This window comes from Glarea lozoyensis (assembly GCF_000409485.1).
Source record: "Glarea lozoyensis ATCC 20868 chromosome Unknown GLAREA6, whole genome shotgun sequence".
NCBI classification, from domain to species: domain Eukaryota; kingdom Fungi; phylum Ascomycota; class Leotiomycetes; order Helotiales; family Helotiaceae; genus Glarea; species Glarea lozoyensis.
The window spans coordinates 365,889-387,265 of record NW_007361001.1 but is presented as its reverse complement, the minus strand read 5'-3'; the positions used below and the strand labels follow the sequence as shown (position 1 = coordinate 387,265).

The window sequence follows — 21,377 nt, the reverse complement described above, 5'->3', positions numbered from 1 at the left end:
CACCAAAACCCAATTTCACTGCCCATCAATAAGACCACACAGCGTATCAAAGAACCGCTTAACCTCCTTCCTACTCAGCTTATCAAGCTTAGCACGATCCGTCTCCAGAAACTGAAAGCCATACTGCATAACCTTCGCAGTCCGTTCACTCTTCCAGCCCGCAGTCGTCACCTCATTCCTCCTCAGCAACTTCTTCCTCGCCAGCTCGTCCGCATCTTTAAACGTCCTATCAACCACTTTCCACTCCGCAATCTCCGACAAGATAATCATCAAAGACCACACATCGTGATACCATCGCGATTGTCCCGTCTGATACCTAGGATGCTCATAGATATTCGACGTGGCCGAACGGCCCCAATCTAGAAGGTATGGTGTTCTGAGATCAGGTTTCTTCCCATCGCCGAAGAACACAAAACTCTCCGTTCGCAATCCCATATGTCGCATTCTGAAATGCACATGCAGCGACCTAATCTTATTGGCAATGATCCCCGCGAGCTTCCCTCTATCCTCCCCAGACGGCTTCGGAATCGTCGCAATGATATCCCGCAAATTCATCGTTTTCTGCGGACATTCGTATACGATAGCTGAAAGCGAGCGTTCCTTAACGAGGAATAGCCCTTGGAATTTCAGCGTTCGAACTTCTTCAGGTCGGTTGTAATCTTCGTTTGTTGGTATATTTTCAAGTGTTTTTGCGACGAGTGCTTTGGCGACGTGCGCTCCGAGCTCTTGATCTTCTGGTTTGGTGGCTCGCCATTCGAGGATAACGTTGACTTTGATTCCGTTGGCGTGGGTTAATATGCCTGTGCCTCGTCCGCCTGAATCTTCCTTGCTGGGTGAGCAGACGACTTGGTTGCGTTCTAGTAGGAAAGTCTTCGCTGTCATTCTGATTGATGTTGCGCGGTTTTTGAAGTATGAATTTTACAACGCAGGTTTGTGGTGGAATTGTTAGACCGTAGCCTGAGAAAAGGTGATTTATATCAATCTTCGTGATTCATGAGCAAGAACAACGGATTCTTTGAAAAGACAACCTAAATTCACATCACTCATCGGCTCCGCCACTATTCATGAAAAATGGGCTGTACTTGTCAAATGACCTAACCAACGCTGTCCTCGTCCGGTCCGACCTGTTTCGTCCGCCTCTATGGTCGGCGCATTTGATTGGCAAAAATGATGTTATCGCGGTCACATAAACGGCCGAGGCGCATTCGAGCAGCGCCAAAAGATTCTGGCGTCTATACTCTTGCTTTGAGGGCAGAGGCAATTATGGAGGAGGTCTAAGTTGTCGTGGTGCAGAGATCCTTGATGTTCCTGTCGTCGACGTTGCTGAAAGAAGGTGGAAGTCACAACCAAAAAACGAGGTACTGAGCCAGGTCATGTGATCTTTCCCAAAACTCGATTAAATAGAAAAGTCGTATTGCCAACTGAACACGTTTTGGAGAAACAAATTTGTCAAATGGCTCTGCGACACAATAATGTCAGGTAAGTTTGTCATTGTAATGTTGGGTTGTGGTACTTGATTGTAGTGTTTGTAAATTTCCAAGTTGTTTGCTCAAGCTTCTCGCTTAATTTTGTCGTAACGGTCCATCAAGTTGTAAAACGAGTTTGATTTGTATCACAAGTTACTTCATACAATTGAGTGCTTCTCCAAATTCATAGGTGATGGTGTCGTCATTGAACACCCCGTGCGAGGATTGAGAGCAGTGAAGGATTCTGGTCACTGAGAAATGAATGACTTTCCGTGACCTCTTTTAGACAACTCGTTTCTTGAGGGTGATGACACAATAACTCAAGCGATTTAACTCGAAAACGCCTCAGTGATAATCTTTTTAACTAGATAATATTCATGAGTTGTAATGATGCTCAGGACCAACGACACCAGCTCAAACACCTCGCCGGAATTGTCAAAGATCCAATGAGACCGAAATAGTTAACAGTGAATGACTTTCCACTAAAAGCCAAAACCAATCTGAACACAGATCGTCTCCAATTCATAAGTCATCAAACTAAAATTGGAAGTACGACATAGCCGACCCCGTCCTAAAAATAAGTTTCCTAAGACTGAGAACGAAGCGAAGCAGCAATGTCCAAAATGGATGTCAAACATGTTTATTATATATAAAGTAGGGTTTGGTTAAGCGAGATATATTTCCTCATTCTTCACCAAAACTGCTTGCCAAAAGCTATGCATTGACGGCTGTTCTGCGCCCTTGGACAATACTGTCGTAGAGTGAGATGTTAGAGGCCTGAATGTAACTGTTAGTGTCGTAATTTTTAAGAATGAGATGTATTTGCGTTTTCTACGTGTTTTCTTTATTATCAAGTGAATCTCGCCACTATTGACTTTGCAATATTCTAGACTACATTTGATTTAAGTCTCGAGCTCTTGTCGTCTCTGTTTAGAGTACAACTGTTGCTATTGGAGTATGTATTTCAATGTGAGATCGTAGCATGAGTCTAAGAGGCTGACTGCTTAACTCCATGAATCTCAGTCTAACAAGATCAAAATTAGATAATCTCACAAATTCACATGTTGGCACTTGCAAAATATATGATCAAAGATTCCCCCGTAGCAAAATGATGTATTGTTTATTTTCCCCAATTAATGACTATTAAACGTAATCTATCCCTCCAAGCTCAACATCCATAAATCCCCATAAGTACATTAAATTCTGGATCCTCTAACAACTCCGAAGCTGTCAAACGATCCTTAGACTCATACCGGAATACCTTCAGAAACACAGACTTGACTAGTGCTTGTTCGGCTCCATCAATCTGCACGGACCTGCGGGCTATATCTGACTTCAGATCGATCATCGGATCAGACCTCCTCGTCTGATCATACCACCCATCCTCCCAATCCTCGTCAAAACCCTCATACCTCCCCTTCCACCCCTCCGGAAACGGCCCCAACGCCGCTGTCCACTCCCTTATCATCCCACTTCCAGCCCGTCCAAAAAGCGGATTAAAATCCAGATACAACAACCCGAGGATACACATGTAACCCCACATATCACTCGCGCAACTTGGGTTTTGGCCATGATAGCGTTCTGGCGCACAGAATTGCGCGGGCGATTTAATTTTGCATTCCACTTCCGCGCCGTCTTTGATGGCCTCGCCGAAATCACCTAGAAAGATCTGGTCTGTGAGGAGATGAGAAGGGACGTCCAGAGGTCGAACGTGTTCGCCTTTTTTCCAGAGGTCCCATAGTTGTAGGCGTTGAGGTCGGCCGAGGTGCTGGTATATAGCAGTGGTATTGGAGGGGGAAGGATATTGCATCTTCCACATCACGGCGCCTTCATTGAGGTCTACATTCTATCAGCATGACCTCGATATTAGGGTGACATACATACCTCCATGCACAATTCCACAACCATGTAGCACTTTCAACGTAACAAGCAACTGTCTCGCCGCCTTCATACGCACCTTGATATGTGACTCCAACAGCATACGAAGTAATGTCATATCGAGATTCGGTCCCACAACATCCATCACAAGCACCCTATGCTCCTCCCTCATACCCTGCACCTGAAACGCATCTTTATACAACACCAACCCCTCCCTCTTCCCCTCCTCTATAGACTCCTTAACCCACTTCTGCACCTCATATTCCTTCTCCCCGTCGCTCCCCGCAACCAAAACTTTGAGCGCAACATCCTCGTTCGTCTGTTCGTCTCTAGCTAGCCAGACGGTGGAGAAGCCGCCCCAGCCCAGCTTGTGGATAATGCGGTAACGGGTGTGGAGGACGTCGCCGATGCAGATTGGGTAGTAGGTGCCATCGTAGTAGCGATCAGCGGGTTCGGATTCCGATGAAATTTCACAAGCGTCGGAGTCGGAGTCGCTGATGAGATCTCCATAATCCGCGGACATGATTGTCCCTTTACGAAGAAACAATGAGTAATAACGGATTCAATGGCAGTTCGGGCTGGTTCAAAATCCACTGCTGTGGTCTGGAATGACACTTCATGTATTGATGTGAAAAAGTGACCACATTTTTGAAACTCAAATGATGCTGTTAACTAAAAGAGAACCAATAACTCATTCGGCATCAGGAATGGGTTACCAAATTAGGACAACTGACAACAACCGTAGCGATGGTATGAATATATTGCTATACAGTTAGTGAACTGAAAATAATATAACCAATATTGAAAAGGCCACCGATATTCTTTTTGGCCCGAAAATCGCTGAGGTATAACCGGTAGGCGGGCGGTAGGGAGGAAATTGCCAGCTTTTTGTGAGTGGCCAAGGAATTTGCGCAGATTTTCTGGTGTAATTCCGTCGACGGGAGATATTTGCATCAATAAATATTGCGCTTAGCCTCTCCGACGAACAAACCCAATCCACCTTAAAAATCCCACAGCATAACACCAACAAAACCCTGTTTAAGCCTAGATTAAACATAATCATACATCCCTTCCGTTCGAATCCTATGCATCCATAACGCCGTATTATACACCCATCCTGTACAACCCCTTCCAAACCTCGGCCTCCTACAAACTACTCCCGGGAATATCACTCGTCCCCGACTTCCTAATTTCCTCTTTCCTCCGACGAATCTCCTCGACTAATTTAACTTGTTCTGCTATCTTCCCATCGCGTTGGTTGCGCTCGTCTTCGGCGGCTGCTTCCCATACTATAGCGCTGTTAGCCTAGTCCTCATCACCTTCCCATCAATCAATTCTTTTCTTTCCACCAAGCACCCAGCTAACTCGCCCATCCATCCCACGCCTCTCATCACATCACCCTTCTCCTCCCCTCTTCCCCCCATATCCTCCTCTCCTATAGTCCACCACCTATTCCAACCGCAACTCCTTCCCCATATACCCACCCCACACCCTCCCTTCCCTCCAAACCACTTAAAATATAACACTTACTAGGTTTATCACTCTTCGAATACTCCTTCAATTTATTCACAAAATGATCGAAATCCTCCTGTTTCCCCTTTCGATTCTCCAGACTCCTCTTCTGTAACTCGGGATTGTATTTCAGAAATAGCTCTTCTTCGGATGGAGAGACCCAGATGATTAGGGCGGGACCGCCTATGGCGCAGACTCCGAAGCTGATGGGGTTGTTAGAATACATGGAAAGGTTTATGGGGAGGAGGTGAGGGGATACTGGGGAGGGACTTACGCAGCGGCCATCTTGCCGTACATGGCCCAGTTTGTGGGTTTTGGTGGCATTTTGAATGTAAGTTTGGAGTGTAGAGGGTGGAATTGTGGTTGTGAGGTTGATGGTATGAGATGTCGTGGTGACGATATTTGGGGAGATGTACCGGTGTTCACCCGAATAACAAAAAACATTGGCGAATCGAAAAAGGGGAATTATGAGGGCCAATTGATTGTTTCTATTTACCTTTTGTGGGGCTAGTAAGGATTACCACAACAACCATTCCATTACTCGTACTCGATCGACAAAATTCACATAGCCCTACTACCTAGATACGAGAAGTTAAAAATGATGGCTTCAATATGAGAATCTTGGAACTCAAAATACTCAGCCCATTCGTGGCGTAATCTCAGCCACACTGTGGCGGGCTTCCATTTTCATCCGCGTGGACCCTGTTCAGCTCGTGGCATACTGGTCAAGATCGTCAGGAGACTAAGTTACAGATTCATCTCGGCATTAAGCACGCTACTGCGGATTAGTATGTGCTGACCTCGTGATACTTCTATGGATGATCTTTGCAGATGATTCAGGTGAAAACCAGACAATTGCAAGACTGAACTTCTTAGATGAGAAGCGAGTTGAGCACTGGATATAACAGAAGCTTGTTATATTTGGGTTTTATGTATAAGTGAGAAGACTTTTGGGGCTGCGTATGGGACATGGAGTGGAATCTCCAGTTTCTACTTAATAGCTACTTCAAACTCAGGTCAAAGGGAGATTTTACTTGCTGGTTTTGGGAATTCCAAAGTACTCGCCTGTATTGTCACTGAGGATATGTTGCATTCAGTATACAACATGAAGATCTATTCTTCATTTCTTCGACTTCAAACAAATGAAAATAACCTCCTCCAATAACAATTCATGTGTTCGAGGTCGTTTCTGATATATCGGAATTCCAACGGCCGAGTGAGCGTAGCCCCTGTCTTGTTGAGACAATCCCAGGACAAAACCTCCGCGCTGGGAACTCGAGGTGCATCAGATCAATGCAGCTGCCATAACTTCATCTTAAATTTGTTGTTGATATCTTTAATCTTTCATCTGAGCTCTTCAAAACGATGCAGAAAGAAATGCAAGATTATTCACATCACAAATGATATACGAAGCCAGCCCTACCAGGATTCTGTCTCACCTCGCTCCCAAAACAGCAATACGCCCCCGTACTTCGTACAGCTGCTAGCTCGCGGATGACAACCCCACCTCGGCGACTCCATGTTATGACTTCTCAACCGACGACGATCCGACAAACTTGACCAGAACATAACGCATAACCGCCAAAAGCTTGTTTCGTCGACAATTCATCCTTCGAAGCCACGAACCCTTCCCTGTTGCCAACCGCGACCAACAAAGACCACGCCTCCAAAGCCTCGACGAGAACTGCAACAACCTCTTGCGTTGCGCTGAAGAATTGAAGAAGTAAAACTAAAGGCTCGAGTGAACGGAGAATTAAGGCGGGTCGTGAACTGGTACGGTCGACAGTAGGCTTCGGAGAAAGGAGAATAAAGAGAACGGCTGGCAGATACCTGAGGGGAAAGGCTGTCGTGCGATCGCAGCTAGCTGAAGGATTTAAAGACGCGCCCACGACAACAGCACGATGGCATACGATCAGAATTATTACCAGGCGCCGCAGAGGCCGAATGGTAGAGAAAGGCCGGGTCCTCAGGGATATAATGAAGCCCCTCAGCAGCAATATCCACCACAGCAACAGGAACAGTATGCGCAGGACGGTTATGGTTATGACGACTACAACAATCAAGCATATGGCCAACAGTACGACCAAGGTTATCAAGCTCCAAATGGCGCTGGTGGCGGGAGGGGAAACGACTATCCACCACCGAACCACAATTATCCCCCACAGCAGGAATACTACGGCAATGATCGGGGCGGAATGGCTCCAAGGGGTGGTGGAAGAGGACCGCCTCCTCAGCAAAGGCCACCCCCAGGAAGCAGAGGAGGATATGGTGGACAAGGTCAAGGCAGAGGATACCCAAATGGTGGTCCCATGGGTCGAGGAGGACGGCCGCCAGGTCCAGAGAGAGCTCCCTCCTCTGATCCAGGTCGTGAGTAATAGTCCAGGCAAGTACTAGGTGAAATTATTAACATTCATGCAGCAAACGGAATGGTCCGAAGACCTCTGAAAACGCCGCCAATGTCACCAGATGTCCCGTCGGCATGGGATAATCCGTTCCCTACTCTCCCAGGCGCGAAAAAGAAGACATCATTATCTGAAGAGCAGGATATTTTGAACAAGATGGCTGCGATGGAGGTTGGTGGCCCTCCGCAAGGTCGTGGAAGAGGTGGGAAAAGTGGGAAAGGATATGCGCTTCGGAATGTTCCAACAGATGATTATGGTCGTCCTTCGATAGAAGGCAGGAGACCGCCGCCTGACGATTATGGACGACGAAGTGCTGAAAGCTCGAGGAGACCGCCACCTGATAATTACGGACGACAATCGTCTGATAGTCAGCGACCCATGCCTCAGCGGAATTATCCTCCTCAACAACAAAGACCTCCGCAGCAAGGATACCCAGAACCAAGAGGGCCGCCACAAGGAGCATATCAACAACAGCCGCAAAATGCCTACGGTGAGTCTGGTTACGATGATAGAGGGGGTTATGGTAGAAATGGCCCTGCATCGCCAGGTTTTGCTCCACCTGGAAGGAGTATGACAATGGGCAGCGAACCTCGAATGCAAGCTATGCCACGTCAAGCACCAATACAAAATTCTATGGATGGTGTCGGACCCAGCGCACCTTATAATGGACCCGTAGGTCGTCAAATGGCACCAAGGCCTGCAACAGCCGGAGGACAACGACCTATACCGCAGAGGAATTATGGGCCGCCTGCTCCTATGGAACAAGATCCCTATGGCACTGGTCGTGCACCACCACCTCCTGTGAATACTTATCAAAGTGACCCACACTACGCACCTCAAGATTATTCAGCTCAGTCGAATGATGCACCCTATGATGATTTTTTTGATGCGTATTATGACGGTCCAGCCAACGCTGGTCCTCCTGCAAACGGACGACGCCCATCAGCGGACTCAGATATGCCAAACTTTGATGCTGTATCTAGCCGGCCGGGTAATCACAAAAGAGGTGCTTCTATCGATGAACATATCCAGCCTCAAGCTGGCGGCCCTCCAAACGGTTACACGCCGCAGCTCAAGCCTATAAAATCTCAACCCGACTTTCGAGGAAGGGCCGAGCCTCAAACTGCTGTTTTTGAAATGGCTGGCTCAGTACCGGCAATGCCACCTGCACCAGTTCCACAGGCTTATGATTCTGAATACGGACAGCAAGGTGGATATGGAGGACCTCAAAACAGTAATTACGATAACCCGGATCCAGCATATCAGCAGCAATATAGCGAACCTCCACCACAACAGAACAGCTTTATTCCACCTCCAAGAAGTGCCTCTGCAGCACCACGAGCAGGGCAACCTGGATATGGCGGTGGCCTTCCAAGTGGCCCACGACCAGGTATGGGTGGGCTACCAAACGGACCATCTCCTCAGAACCCATCACGTGCAAACACGATGAATAGTATGCCGTCAAGACAACCAGTTCTATCACCAGATGCGCTACCTTCACATCCCCCGCCAGTTCGTGCTGGATTAATCCCTAATTCTGTTGCAAGCCTAGCAAGTAACAAGCCAACTCCAGTCCGCAATTATGCTGGCATCACCCCGTCGCCTCAGCAAATAAACCCTCAGCAACCTCCGCCTCAGCAGCAAGTACAGCAACCGATTAGTATGCCAGCTGCACCAGCACCAGCGCCTTCGGGGCGGCCTCTATCGTCTGCTCCGGTGACGGCTGCAGAATTGGAACGACTTAGGCAGATAGTAAAAGGAAATCCAAATGACCAAGCCAGTGCGCTTCAACTTGCTCGCAAGCTAGTAGAAGCTTCCGAAAGTTTGGTTCAGACGATTCCTGATCAAAGGACGCGGAACAAGACGCGCGAGAAATACGTTATGGATGCACATAAAATTCTCAAGAAGCTTGTCCAAGCTCAAAATACTGACGCCATGTTTTTCCTCGCTGATAGTCATGGAAGAGGTGCACTAGGCCTGGAGCCTGATAACAAGGAAGCCTTCACATTATATCAGTCTGCAGCTAAAGCTGGCCATGCCGCTGCCGCGTATCGAACAGCCGTCTGCTGCGAACTTGGTAACGAAGAAGGAGGTGGGACAAGAAAAGATCCTTTAAAAGCTATACAGTGGTACAAACGCGCTGCCACACTTGGCGACACTCCAGCAATGTACAAAATGGGCATGATATTACTAAAAGGATTACTCAACCAACCCAAGAATCCTCGCGAAGCCATCGGATGGCTCAAACGTGCAGCTGAACGAGCAGACGCCGAGAACCCTCACGCCCTCCACGAACTCGGTCTCTTATTCGAAATGCCACAAAACCCAGAAAGTTCCGTCGTCCGCGACGAAGCCTACTCTTTCTCCCTCTTCCAACAAGCCGCCAACCTCGGCTACAAATACTCCCAATACAGGCTCGGTTGCGCGTACGAATACGGCCTCTTCGGCTGTCCCGTCGATCCTAGACAGAGTATCATGTGGTACTCCCGCGCCGCGGCTCAAGAGGAACATCAGAGTGAACTTTCACTCTCGGGCTGGTATCTCACCGGTATGGAAGGCGTGCTGCAGCAGAGCGACACGGAAGCCTATCTCTGGGCGCGCAAAGCTGCGATGGCTGGATTGGCTAAGGCGGAGTATGCGATGGGGTATTTTACTGAGGTCGGGATTGGCAGTCCGGCGAATTTGGAGGATGCGAAAAGGTGGTATTGGAGAGCTGCTGGTATGTTATCCTTTCTTCCTATTTCAGTTTTCTATCCTTTTGATTTCTTGTTTTTGAATTCATCCTAACTTGTGCTATAGCGCAAAATTTCCCAAAAGCGCGAGAGCGACTCGAAGACCTGAAACGTGGCGGTAGTAAAGGGGCGGCGAAACAGCGCGAGAGGATCTCCAGATCTCAACAGAAGGATGGGGAGTGTGCTGTTATGTAAATTAATTGTTTTGGAATACAGCAGATTTGGACTTGGCGCGACGACTTCTTGAAATGAAAATGGGGGTATGTCTCGAGGGCAGGGCCCTGAGTTATGGGATCTTTGCATATTTACGGGATTGGACAGGGAGTTTTTTGATCTACGGGATTTTTGGAGGACAGACATGAAAATCTAGGGTGGTTAAAAGTGGTCGTAGATGGTTTCTGGTTCTGCGGAATATGAAGGATGTGGGCGTATGACAAATAAATGAAAACGTCTCGGCTGCTCATATAAATCTCCTACATCGATAGGACATATACGCGTATAAAAACATCAACAGTATTCCATCCCCGCCGGCGTTCGACATTCCTGCTCGATATGCTCGAGGACACTGGCTGCCCCCTTTGATATGTCTGGATTTAGCTACGCCGCCCGAAAGAACATCTCGTCGACTAGCTACGTCCTCGCTATGAACTATAACGCGCAGCGTAGAATGGAGGAGGGGGGTTAAACCGTATTAGCTTGGAAGGATACTGGGTTTTCGAATTTAACGTGATACTTCTAAACCGTTCCCGGGGGTAGCTCGGAAGTCTTCTACGGCGTTGCGTACGTCGATAACGTAACGCCAGATTCGTGTTGGGATGGAGATTTTGGACAAATGTGATGAGTGGGGGAGATGGGGAGATGGGGGGAGAAGAGGGCTGGTGTGGATGTTGAGTTGAGCGTTGACGGGGAGATAAGGGGAAATGAAAAGAGGTGTAAGAGAAGAGAGGAGATATAAACGAGAAAGGAATCAACAGAACAAACCATCTCGAGTGACCTGCATACCGGACTACTTTTGGAAATACCCTCGTAATTTCTTCTTACCTCAAAACCTTCCGTACCCACAAAGAAACCCTAACTTCACGCGCCACCAATTATCACGTCACATGCTCAGCCCACTATTCATTCCCTTGTTGAAACAAATTCTCATTCCACTCCCCACCACAAAAGCAATTTTCTAAGTACAAGCCCCTTAAAGCAACGCAGAAAACCAGACATAATATCATAGCAACAGCCAACAAGCCATTATCGCGTGAGAATAAGAGGGTATAAAGCGCGCTCGACAACTAATTCGTCGAGGTGTGGAGGAAAAGAGCAAAAAAGCAAACGCAACGCAAAAATCCATCGTCTTTCATCATGAATCTAACAAACCCAATCGACCAAGTGAGTTTGATCAAGCCTCCGGTCCAACCTCAACAGCATCAACCTTGACACCATTTTCGGCTTTCGACGAGGACGCCACGTGAACACCCTTATCATTGACGCCGACTTGGGCGATGAGAGTCTTGACAGATTGAATCTCGCTCAGAATTTCTCCCTCCTTGTTCTCTTTAACGAGTGTAGCGACGGCCTTGACTTCTGTGATGAGATCGGAATGATCCACGGTTGGTGGGGCGGGGAGGCCTTGGATGAGTGTCTTGATGGATTCAACGGAGGTGAGAATTTCGTCATCTTTAACGGGAGTTGGCGCGGGGAGACTTGAAACGAGAGCTTTGATGGAGGAGACTTCGGTGAGGATGTCGTCTTCCTTCGAGGCTGCGGGTGCTGGGATAGCGTCGATGGAGGATTTGATGGATTTGACTTCGATGAGAATTTCGTCGTCTTTGACGGATGGGAGGGCTTGGATGAGGGTTTTGAGACCGTTGACTTCGGTGAGGATTTCGGCGTCTTTTGTTTCCACTGGGGCGGGGGCAGCGGAGACTAAAGCCTTGACTGATTTGACTTCCTCCAAGATTTCTGCGTCTTTGGTGGCGGTGGGTGCTGGGATGGCTTGCACTAAAGTCTTTACAGATGTGATTTCAGTCAAGATTTCTTCATCCTTGGTGACTGCTGGCCCTGGCAGAGATTCAACGAGTGATTTGACTGCAGCGACTTGAGTTAGGATCTCATCATCCTTGACTGTGATAGTTGCAGGTGTTGGGATGGCGCTAATAAGACTTTTCACAGACTCAATCTCTTTCAGAATCTCATCGTCCTTTACAGTTGGTGCAGCCGCTGGTGCAGGAATAGCTTGGACAAGACTCTTGACAGATTCCACCGAGGCTAAGATCTCATCGTCCTTTCCACTTGGCGAAGCGAGAAGAGTTTTTAGAGCAGCAATCTCAGTAAGAATTTCCCCGTCCTTGACAGCAACCGGGATTGGGGCTGGAATAGCTTCGACAGCAGATTTCACCGACTTGATTTCAGTTAAGATTTCAGCATCCTGATTCACGACTGGAGATGGTGCTGGGATGGCTGAGACAAGTTCCTTGACCGACTTGACCTCCATCAGTACTTCAGCGGTGCTGATGGCAGAAATGGCGGCCTTCGATTCGGCAATGTCGGCTTTGATCGCCTCAATACCAACCATGACATCGAAAGATGGCTTAGCATTCTTGATCTCGGCCAAAGTAGAGTCTTGGGTGGCAATGGCAGCAAGAATCTCAGGCCCAGAGGCGTTGGTCTTGATTTCGGAAAGAACGCCATTTTGTGATTCGATCGAGGTGATGATGGTCTTGAGAGATGACTCAACCGGTGTAAGGTCGACCTTATCTGAAGTCGGAAAAGGAGCTGCCTTGATTTCGGTAAGCGTAGAGGACTGTGTTTCAAGTGTTGTGATAATCGTCTTGACGGAAGTTTCGAGTGACGAAAGATCGATCTTCTCGGGGACAGGAGCAGGAGCGGAAACAGTTGAGCTGATCTCACCAATTGCAGCAGTCTGTGCATCCAAGTTGGTAGAGATAGCTTTAACGGATGCTTCGAGACCCGAAAGATCGGTCTTTTCAGGAACAGCAGCAGGAGTTGAGACAACGGTTTTGATTTCGTGTAGTGTGCCTGTCTGAGCGGAAATTTCATCGGCTAACGTCTCGAGCTGCGACTCAACTGCGCTAACACTGATTGTAGCTTTGATATCAGAGAGAGCAGTCGCGTGAGTTGTATGAGACTCGTTGGATGTCTTAACGGCGGCGAGGATCTCAGGGTTGATGTCGGAAGATTTGATCTCTGAGAGGGCAGCGTTGATAGCTTCAACTTGTGTCTTTACTTCGGCAATAGATGGCCCATGGGCTTCGTTGGCAGCTTTGAGAGACAGCAGAGAGGTGGCGTGGGAAGCGTGGGAATCATTGGAAGTGTTTATGCCAGCAAGGATGTCTTTGGTAGCATCAGATGTCTTGATTTCGTCGAGGGTTGTGTTTTGTGCTTCGATTGCGGCAAGAACAGAGGTTATCTGGGCACTCAATGTAGAGACTCCGCTACCGTTTGCCGTATTTCCAGTTTCAATATCAGTCTTGAGGGCTGCGAGATCGGATGTGATGGTGTTCAAAGCCGTGACTGTAGCATCATTTGCCTTGACCGCAGCCAAATCTGCAGAGACAGTATCAAGCTTCGTAGTCTGTTCGGATATAGCGGAAATGATGGGTGCTTGACCGTTCTCTCGGAGTTCAGTAAGGTCGGCGGAAATCTTGTCGAGGCTGGCGGTATGGGCAGCAAGAATGGAGGTATCAGGTGAGGCAACATTCTCCTGTATCGATTTGACGCTTGCTTCCAACTCCACCAAAGAGCTTGTGATTTGTGTTACCGTGTGTTCCAACGCAGTCATTTTGTCCGTGGAAGCTCCATGGCTGTTGTTGATCAAGGTAGAGAGAGAGTTGAATTTTGAGTTGGACTCTGCGCTGGTAGCATCGAGTCTCTGAGATAGCTGTTCCGCAGATTCGGTGAGCTTGATCTCGATAGATGCAGAGTCGAATGCTGCCTTGAGAGAAGGTTGAAGTTGGTTTGCAAGGTGTATCGCAACGGCCTTGGTGAAATCCTCGTTGTTGAGAGCATCCGACACCGCTTTGGAGATGGCATCCTGAACCTCCTTTCGATCCTCCGCAGCTTGCTCTTCAGATATCGGTGGTAGAATCGGTTTCGAAGCATCGTCCGCCTTGAGAGGAGTTCCAGAGATGGCACGTCGTAATCGATTGAAGATAGGAGGAGCCATGAGAGCTGTGAGTAGAAATGCAGGGAGGTAGAGAAGATATTTTGCGAGCGACATCCGTAAAGGAAGGAACAAAGTAGGAAGAGATTTCGGAGGAGAAAAGTTCAGCAAGCTCGACCTTATTACGTTACCTTCTCCTGCTCACCTGGACAACAGCGTGGGATTGAGGAGAGAAAAGTGTGGTGGTGGATGAAAAATTGCATAGATTTATGCGGTGTGGGTTGCAGGGACTGCCCAATTCACATTGTGTGTGGTCGTTTGCGGTCGACCAAATTACCATAATTACGAGGTTGAAGGTAAAAAAAGTATATAGAATGATGCCGCTAGCAGGGGCTAGCTTGTGTGGGGCGGATAGCTGTTCCTGAGAATTGAAGGCCCGGCCCGAGCGTTTCTCCGCTCCGTCTTCCCCATCGCCTTCCTTCCCTTCGTTCTCTTCCAGTCGTTTGTCTCTTTTTCCCCCGTTTGCTGCAACCGTCACGCTTTGGGATTTAACGCGTCGAACAATTCGCTGGCATGGCGTCAGCGTGTCTGCAAGAGAATATGCAATCACTTCTTTGGATCGACCATGGAGCCCATATTTACCAAGACCCTCACCGTTTGGAGAGAATATATCCTCTTATTTACCGTCATCCATCCGAATTACCGCGCATCCCCCACAAACGGCCAATGTGTGGTGGCATCGTAGCAGTGACGATGCAGTGCGAAGTTGCACAGTTGGAAATGCACAGCTCTGCCAGCCAGTCGCCAATTTCACCGAATGCCAAGCGGGATGGGTTGGGCAGTCACCTGCTGGACAGCGCATTGAAATCTCCTTCAGGCCGAATAGTCGACTGCCACTTCACAAGGTCAGTCCGTACAACGCAGCGTGAGTAGATCTGTTCCATAAATCGCCCTGTTCAAGACCATTTGGAAGCATCGCAAGGTTGTCATCGGCGGCTGCAGCAGAGAATTGCCCAATGTGCTGTTGCGGCCCTGGTAAAGGTACCGTTCCAAAGCAGCTGTGATGTGCGTATCAATACTTTGCCTCGGCCAGAAGGGAAGTTGATTTGGAGGAAGCAGTCATTTGGGACTTGAGGCTTCTAGCGTCATGGCTGTTCTTCTCTGTTCGTCGACCACGCTTCAACTATCTCTTCCAGTGTAAAATCTAGAAATGAACATGGTCGTTGAGAAAAGGTTTCGACCCTTATCTTGGCGGCGGGAATTGGCAAAGGGGCGGCAAAAGGTATGTTAAAGCGGCACATGGTGTTCTATTAATTGCTCCCGGTCAAAGAAGAAAAGAAAGTTGCGAAGACCATCGGCAGCTATTTATATGGCAATATTTGGCTCAAGCGCGCAAAGCACGCTACAATCGCAATCGCCTGGACAATTCATCGCAAACTCTTCTCTGGGATGGAGCTCGTCGATAATTGTTTGAACTATCTTAAGCTCAGCCAAGGGCGCAAGTCGTTAGACCTGATACGAAGGAACAGAAGGATTCGGCGTTTGGCTTTTTTGACTGGCGTTGCGGAGCTGGGGATATGTCGCCGAAAACATTCGATTCTGTCGTGAAGTTTTGAATTATTGTTTGGCACTTCATTCCTTCTCCAGGGCATAACCGTTTGCATAGCTGCGAATACCAGGAATTTCGATCTTGTTGGCGTGCTAGCCACGATGCAACCACTCGTGCAACACAAAAGCTTTTACATTCATGTCGCCGAATTCGAAAGAACGGCATTCGGGTCAGGCGAGCCAACAACTTTTCGGGGTTGGAAACACGAAATGAATGCGCGGGACTCTATGAGCCAGGGGTTAAAGGAAGAGTCAGAAGCTGTCAGAGAGGATCAATCAGCCCTCTAGCTCGACGCAGGACAAGGGCATTGATGCCTACGTTCTATCACTTTCCTATTACGCTCTATACCAGTACATTTCTTATTTTCTCATTTTTCAGATCTTCAAATATTCTTGGGCTGGTGACCGATTAATCTCAACTTGGGCGTATAGTTATCCCACACAAAGTCGCCAACATCAAACTCCGGCATCATGTTTCTGCAGCAGGGAGAATGTGTTTGGTTGAGCGTCAAGCAATATCTCGATTACTTGCTGGCAACAATAGATACAGAAAGCAAGGTATTCGGTACAAGCCGGTTATACACAAGAACTGGAAAGGTACTGGGTTCCGATGCTCTTCGGCCTCTGGTTTTTCGATATTAGTACAAATGTGGAGAAGCAGCAGGTTTGAATACCTCGTACATCGTATAGTCCGAAGATTCTGCAGGTAATCTGTCGATCGGCACCTTTTGCTACGCCACATGAAGCCACGCTATTGCTTCCTAGCGATAGAGTGGGAGGAAAGTAAAAATGAGCAGGCGACGTTATAGTAAGTTGCCTGCCCGCTGTTCTGATTCAAATAACTGAGAGTTGCTAGTAGCTTGTCATCGACGTTGTTGTCACACAAGTTCCACATTAGGTCTCCAAAACGCCATAGTATTTTTTGCCCGTCGGAACGAGTGCTCAATCTTCGATGCCTAGTAGAAACCTACCTACTTACCTAAACTCTGATAGATTTATTCAACAGGTACCAACTGTCCAAATTAATTGAGGGGTATCTTTCGGTGACTAAGCGAGCACGGTTCCCTCCTGTGTTGCATGGTGTAAGAAATACGCGACTCGTCCCCTCGTTCTATACTACCCCAGTGCCATGGCCATATAAGCTACCCACGCCACCGGATCACGCAAATCCTGCGGTGATCTTGCTCGGTATCTAATCAGAATGGCGTCTTATCTCCAACTATCACCATCGCGACACCATCGCGCAGGGCCAGACCGTTGGTGATAAGAAGGTCCGCCGAGCAAGGTAGCGTGACCTGCAGTATGGACAGGGTCTAAAGCTGTAATAGGTATGTGACAAGACTTTTGAACCAGACTACTCAACCAGACTGCCTAAAACAACAATATTGCATGCAGGTCCCTACTGTTTGTGCAGACGAGCAAATGAGCTTATTTTCTATTCCTATATAATGATGGTCTTGGAAATTTATTCTCAATCATTCCTTTGGAGTCCTGTGCTTTCCAATTCGTATCAAATTTCTGGGCCAAGATGCGTTTCTCAAACTTTCTACTTGTTCTGTCCATTGCCGGCAGCAGTATTGCTGCCAATGGCCGAAGGGACGACAAGTCACCACCACCAACGGAGGTTGATCGGAAAACAGCAGTTCAGCCAAAACGATTCATCGTCGAATTTGCGCCTGTAAGACAACATGAACACTTATATTTTATGGACAATGTTGACAGTCGGGTAGGGTATCGATGCTAAAACAGCTGCGGCAGACATTGCGACCAAGGCTGGAAACAAGCTGCTGAAAGTATTCGACAGCGATGTTTTCAAGGGTGCAGCTGTTCAGGCCGAAACCGAAAACATCGATTCTCTTACAGCTAGGGCGCCCGTACTTCAGGCGTGGCAGTCCAGGAAGATTATGCTTGATCCAAATGTTCCTTCCCGGTCATTCAGCGCAGATGCTACTGGTGTGAATTACTCTATCCATGGCATGACAGGCGTAGACAAGCTTCACGCAAGAGGCATCTTCGGTAAGGGCGTCACTGTTGCAGTGGTTGACACTGGCGTTGACTACAATCATCCAGCTGTGAGTATAGACCCGATCTAATGGATGCAAATGACTGATATTTTCCAGCTTGGCGGTGGCTTCGGACCTGGATTCAAAGTTGCTGGAGGCTACGATTTTGTCGGTGATGGTTGTATGTGATGAAAACCCAAAATCCTCGCACTTCGAATATTCATACTGATTATAATCAATCCACAGCTTGGCCAGACAGTGGAGCCAAAACACCGGACAATGATCCCGCGGATCAGCAAGGCCACGGAACCCACGTATCTGGTATTATTGCTGGAAAGGAAGGCGCGTAAGTATTGTGACATCGGTTCCTCTCTCACTATTACGGGCTAATGCAGGATAGGTTTGTTGGCGTAGCCCCGGAAGCAACGCTCCTGGTATACAAAGTCTTTAGCGCAGCGGCAGGGACTGACGAGGAGACTTTAATTGATGCTTTCCTCAAGGCATATGATGATGGTGTAAGTTCAATGTCTCTTTTTCTTTCAGGAATTCTTTTTCTCGCGCATCGATTTCTAACGTCCGACTACAGGCTGATATTATCACGTCATCCATTGGTGGTCTCAGTGGTTGGGTTGACAATGCTTGGGCTCTTGTGGCTAGTCGCCTGGTTGAACAGGGAGTTGTCGTCACGATTTCAGCCGCAAACGATGGTGAGGTAGGACCATATGCTGCAAGCAGTGGTTCTTCAGGTGCAAATGTTCTTGCAATTGCGTCCGTTGGTGCTAGCATGATTGCATCTCCATCATTCAGCCTCACGTTCAACTTGGATAAGTTCTCCAACAAGACCTTCGCTGCTTACAGATCTTCCGAGGATTGGTATCCATCTGAGGTTAAGGACTGGCCACTCTACCCACTTACGCTAGACACTACAACAACCACCGATGCTTGTAGTCCACTCCCTGCAGGCACTCCAAACCTTTCAAAGTATGTCGTTCTAGTTCGCCGAGGCGGTTGCACCTTTGCTGTCAAACAACAAAACGTCGGTGCGGCTGGCGCCAAATATCTCTTGGTATACAATAACGCGAGTCCGCTTGTGGTACCCGGAGCCACCCTTCCATCACCCAAAATTGCGGCCATTGCAGCGAACGTTGGAGAAGCCATCATTGGCGCAATCAAGGCTGGCGGTAACGTCACAGCTGACTTTACTGTTCCACCGGCAGACGTAATCATCGGGCTCGACAATGACGTTGATGCTGGTGTCGCCAGTTACTTCACAACCATGGGGCCAACGAATGAGCTATACATCAAACCAGATGTTGCAGCACCAGGTGGTCAGATATTTTCCACATATATCGGTGGTGGTTGGGCAACTTTGAGTGGTACTTCCATGGCCTGCCCTTACGTTGCAGGTGTCGCAGCTCTTTACATTAGCAAATTCGGAGGCCGAAGCAAGAACGGTGCTGGCTTTGCTAAAGATCTTGCCATGCGAATCATTGCCTCTGGTGATGCTATTGCATGGGATGATGGTCAAGGAGCTGGTACTGACTATGGCGTCTATGCGTCAGTCGCTCAGGTTGGAACTGGTCTAATCAATGCCGTGAAGGTCCTCGATTACTCTACCGGTCTTTCCTTTGGCAAGTTTGCTCTGAACGACACACATCATTTCAGCCGGTACCACAAGATCGACATCACCAATCGTGGTTCCACACCAATCACCTATACCTTCTCGACACAAGACTTCGGTGGCATGAACACCTATGTCACAGATCCCGCGGTGTATGGTGCTCCTCGTGTCGCCTATTTCGAGGACGTTATTTTCTCGCCTCAGAAGATGGTTCCGTCAGTTTCCTACCCCGGTGGAACGTTCACTGTGGCCCCAGGACAAACCAAAACCGCGCAATTCAACTTCAACTACCCCACCGGTCTAGACCCTAAGAAACTCCCTATCTACAGCGGCAAAGTTCTTATCAAGGGTTCTAACAATGAGACGGTAGGTATTCCATACCTCGGTCTTGCCGCCGATCTACACAAAGATTTGGGCATCATGTTCCAGTATCCTCTTGGTTATCCAATAATAACATCCACCGTTGATTACATTCCAATCTCCGAGAAAGCAAACTTCACATTCGACTTAAGCCTCGCCAAGCAAGACTTCGTAAACCTGTACACCAAACTCCAATACGCAACCACCGAACTCCGCTGGGACATCTTCGACTCCACCTGGACCGAACGAAACTGGAAATACCCACCCGTCGTCGGCCAAGCAGGCTACATCGGCTCCGCAACCGCCTGGAATCCCGCCCCAGGCCCCGGGTTCTTCGACCCCGCCACCGACGACGAGAACGATCTCGTCGCGTTCCCGCTTCGACAGATGTCTCGCACGATCCTCGGCCGTTCGGGTCTCGAGCTTTGGTGGTTGGGGAAGTTGGCGAATGGAACCCAGATTGCGCCAGGCAAGTACAAGATGAGGTTTGCGGCGCTCGTGCCGTTTGGGACGCCCCAGAATGCGGATAATTGGGATGTGTACCAGACGCCGGCGATTACGGTGTTGCCGAAACCTAAGAAGTAGGTGTTGTGAATGTAGATGAGGGGGTGAGATATGATGGGATGAGATATGATATACGTATATAGTTAGCACATAAATAATGTATTATTTTCTTCTTACCTTGGTCGGTAACATTGAAGGAGACGTGTCTACAACAAGTGGCTGCAGAGTCGAAACATGTAGTATTGGAGAAGGCTATGTTACTCGTCTTAAACGAGAAACAGACCTACAGTGTATTTTATATGTCTTAGAGAAAATAATTTGCCGTTACAAAGCCCGTTTATTCGTTCGCCAGTCCTAGAGACCTGTCCATGCACTTTAAGCGGGAGTATCTGTCAAATGTCAAAGAAGGAGATCGTATAGAATGTAAGGTGTGTCTAAAGCCTTTAAGGCACATGATGTATCTCCAAAATCATACGTTTTTAATTCATGGGACAGCATCGTAAAATAAAGTGGGTCAGAGCTATAGTTATATTATCTATATAGGAAAATAGACAAACATAAAATTCGTAACAGATTCGTATTCCGAATAATCAAATAATTCGAGAATTAGTTCGTAATAGAAACCTCCGTATGACATCTACGCAAGTTCTGTCAATCATAGCTAGATGTTTCTGTACGTATTCTATAGACCATTCTGGGAGGCCTGCTAGGGCTTAGTAGAGCCCACGCCTTCTTTTGAGGCGGTCAAGAAGAAAACATAGTCTCTATACTTTATGCACAGAATAAGGCTAGCAAATTCTAGCCGCAGTATACTTTTAGAAGTCTTAGAAGAGTCTTGTTCGAGTGGTATTTGAAAGGTGTATCCTACAGGGACCCCACAAATTTGCTTACGACAATCCCCTGCCCATTCGCCTCAAATTCTTAAAGCCGGTCTCAATACTTCTAAGCCTACGCCGTAGAGGCTTACTGTACCCTGCCCTCAGTTTTCCCCATCAAAATATTCGTAATGTTCTTGGCTTCCTGAGAAATATGGCCCAAAGCGCAAGGACTCTATAGAACACATATACTCGTACAATCTCACCCTAACATCCGAACTAACCAATCCTCCCCGTAATAGAGGTAGGGAGAGGCTGAGCTCACTTGCTTAATCAGCTGGTACGGTATGATTTATACATAT

At 48.0% G+C, this 21,377-nt stretch overlaps 6 protein-coding genes across 6 annotated transcripts; 2 read left to right on the top strand and 4 right to left on the bottom strand.

Annotated features, from left to right (window-relative positions):
* Nucleotides 1–15: 15 nt before the first annotated feature.
* On the bottom strand, nt 16–882 carry GLAREA_02424 (uncharacterized protein; the record flags this gene model as incomplete). The annotated part of the gene is made up of 1 exon (XM_008087510.1): nt 16–882. The coding sequence occupies one exon, from the start codon at nt 880–882 to the stop codon at nt 16–18; it is 867 nt and encodes a 288-aa protein (XP_008085701.1).
* A 1,752-nt stretch (nt 883–2,634) lies between these two features.
* GLAREA_02423 (Protein kinase-like (PK-like)) lies at nt 2,635–3,867 on the bottom strand (the record flags this gene model as incomplete). The annotated part of the gene is made up of 2 exons (XM_008087509.1): nt 2,635–3,305; nt 3,351–3,867. 2 exons carry the CDS (start codon nt 3,865–3,867, stop codon nt 2,635–2,637), a joined length of 1,188 nt encoding a protein of 395 aa, XP_008085700.1.
* A 623-nt stretch (nt 3,868–4,490) lies between these two features.
* GLAREA_02422 (uncharacterized protein) lies at nt 4,491–5,180 on the bottom strand (the record flags this gene model as incomplete). The annotated part of the gene is made up of 3 exons (XM_008087508.1): nt 4,491–4,633; nt 4,875–5,059; nt 5,131–5,180. 3 exons carry the CDS (start codon nt 5,178–5,180, stop codon nt 4,491–4,493), a joined length of 378 nt encoding a protein of 125 aa, XP_008085699.1.
* A 1,577-nt stretch (nt 5,181–6,757) lies between these two features.
* On the top strand, nt 6,758–10,185 carry GLAREA_02421 (HCP-like protein; the record flags this gene model as incomplete). The annotated part of the gene is made up of 3 exons (XM_008087507.1): nt 6,758–7,223; nt 7,275–9,977; nt 10,058–10,185. The coding sequence occupies 3 exons, from the start codon at nt 6,758–6,760 to the stop codon at nt 10,183–10,185; spliced, it is 3,297 nt and encodes a 1,098-aa protein (XP_008085698.1).
* A 1,195-nt stretch (nt 10,186–11,380) lies between these two features.
* GLAREA_02420 (uncharacterized protein) lies at nt 11,381–14,167 on the bottom strand (the record flags this gene model as incomplete). The annotated part of the gene is made up of 1 exon (XM_008087506.1): nt 11,381–14,167. The coding sequence occupies one exon, from the start codon at nt 14,165–14,167 to the stop codon at nt 11,381–11,383; it is 2,787 nt and encodes a 928-aa protein (XP_008085697.1).
* Nucleotides 14,168–17,240: 3,073 nt separating this feature from the next.
* Nucleotides 17,241–20,281, top strand: GLAREA_02419 (Subtilisin-like protein; the record flags this gene model as incomplete). The annotated part of the gene is made up of 6 exons (XM_008087505.1): nt 17,241–17,390; nt 17,443–17,784; nt 17,833–17,896; nt 17,962–18,061; nt 18,116–18,230; nt 18,302–20,281. The coding sequence occupies 6 exons, from the start codon at nt 17,241–17,243 to the stop codon at nt 20,279–20,281; spliced, it is 2,751 nt and encodes a 916-aa protein (XP_008085696.1).
* Between the last annotated feature and the right edge of the window lie 1,096 nt (nt 20,282–21,377).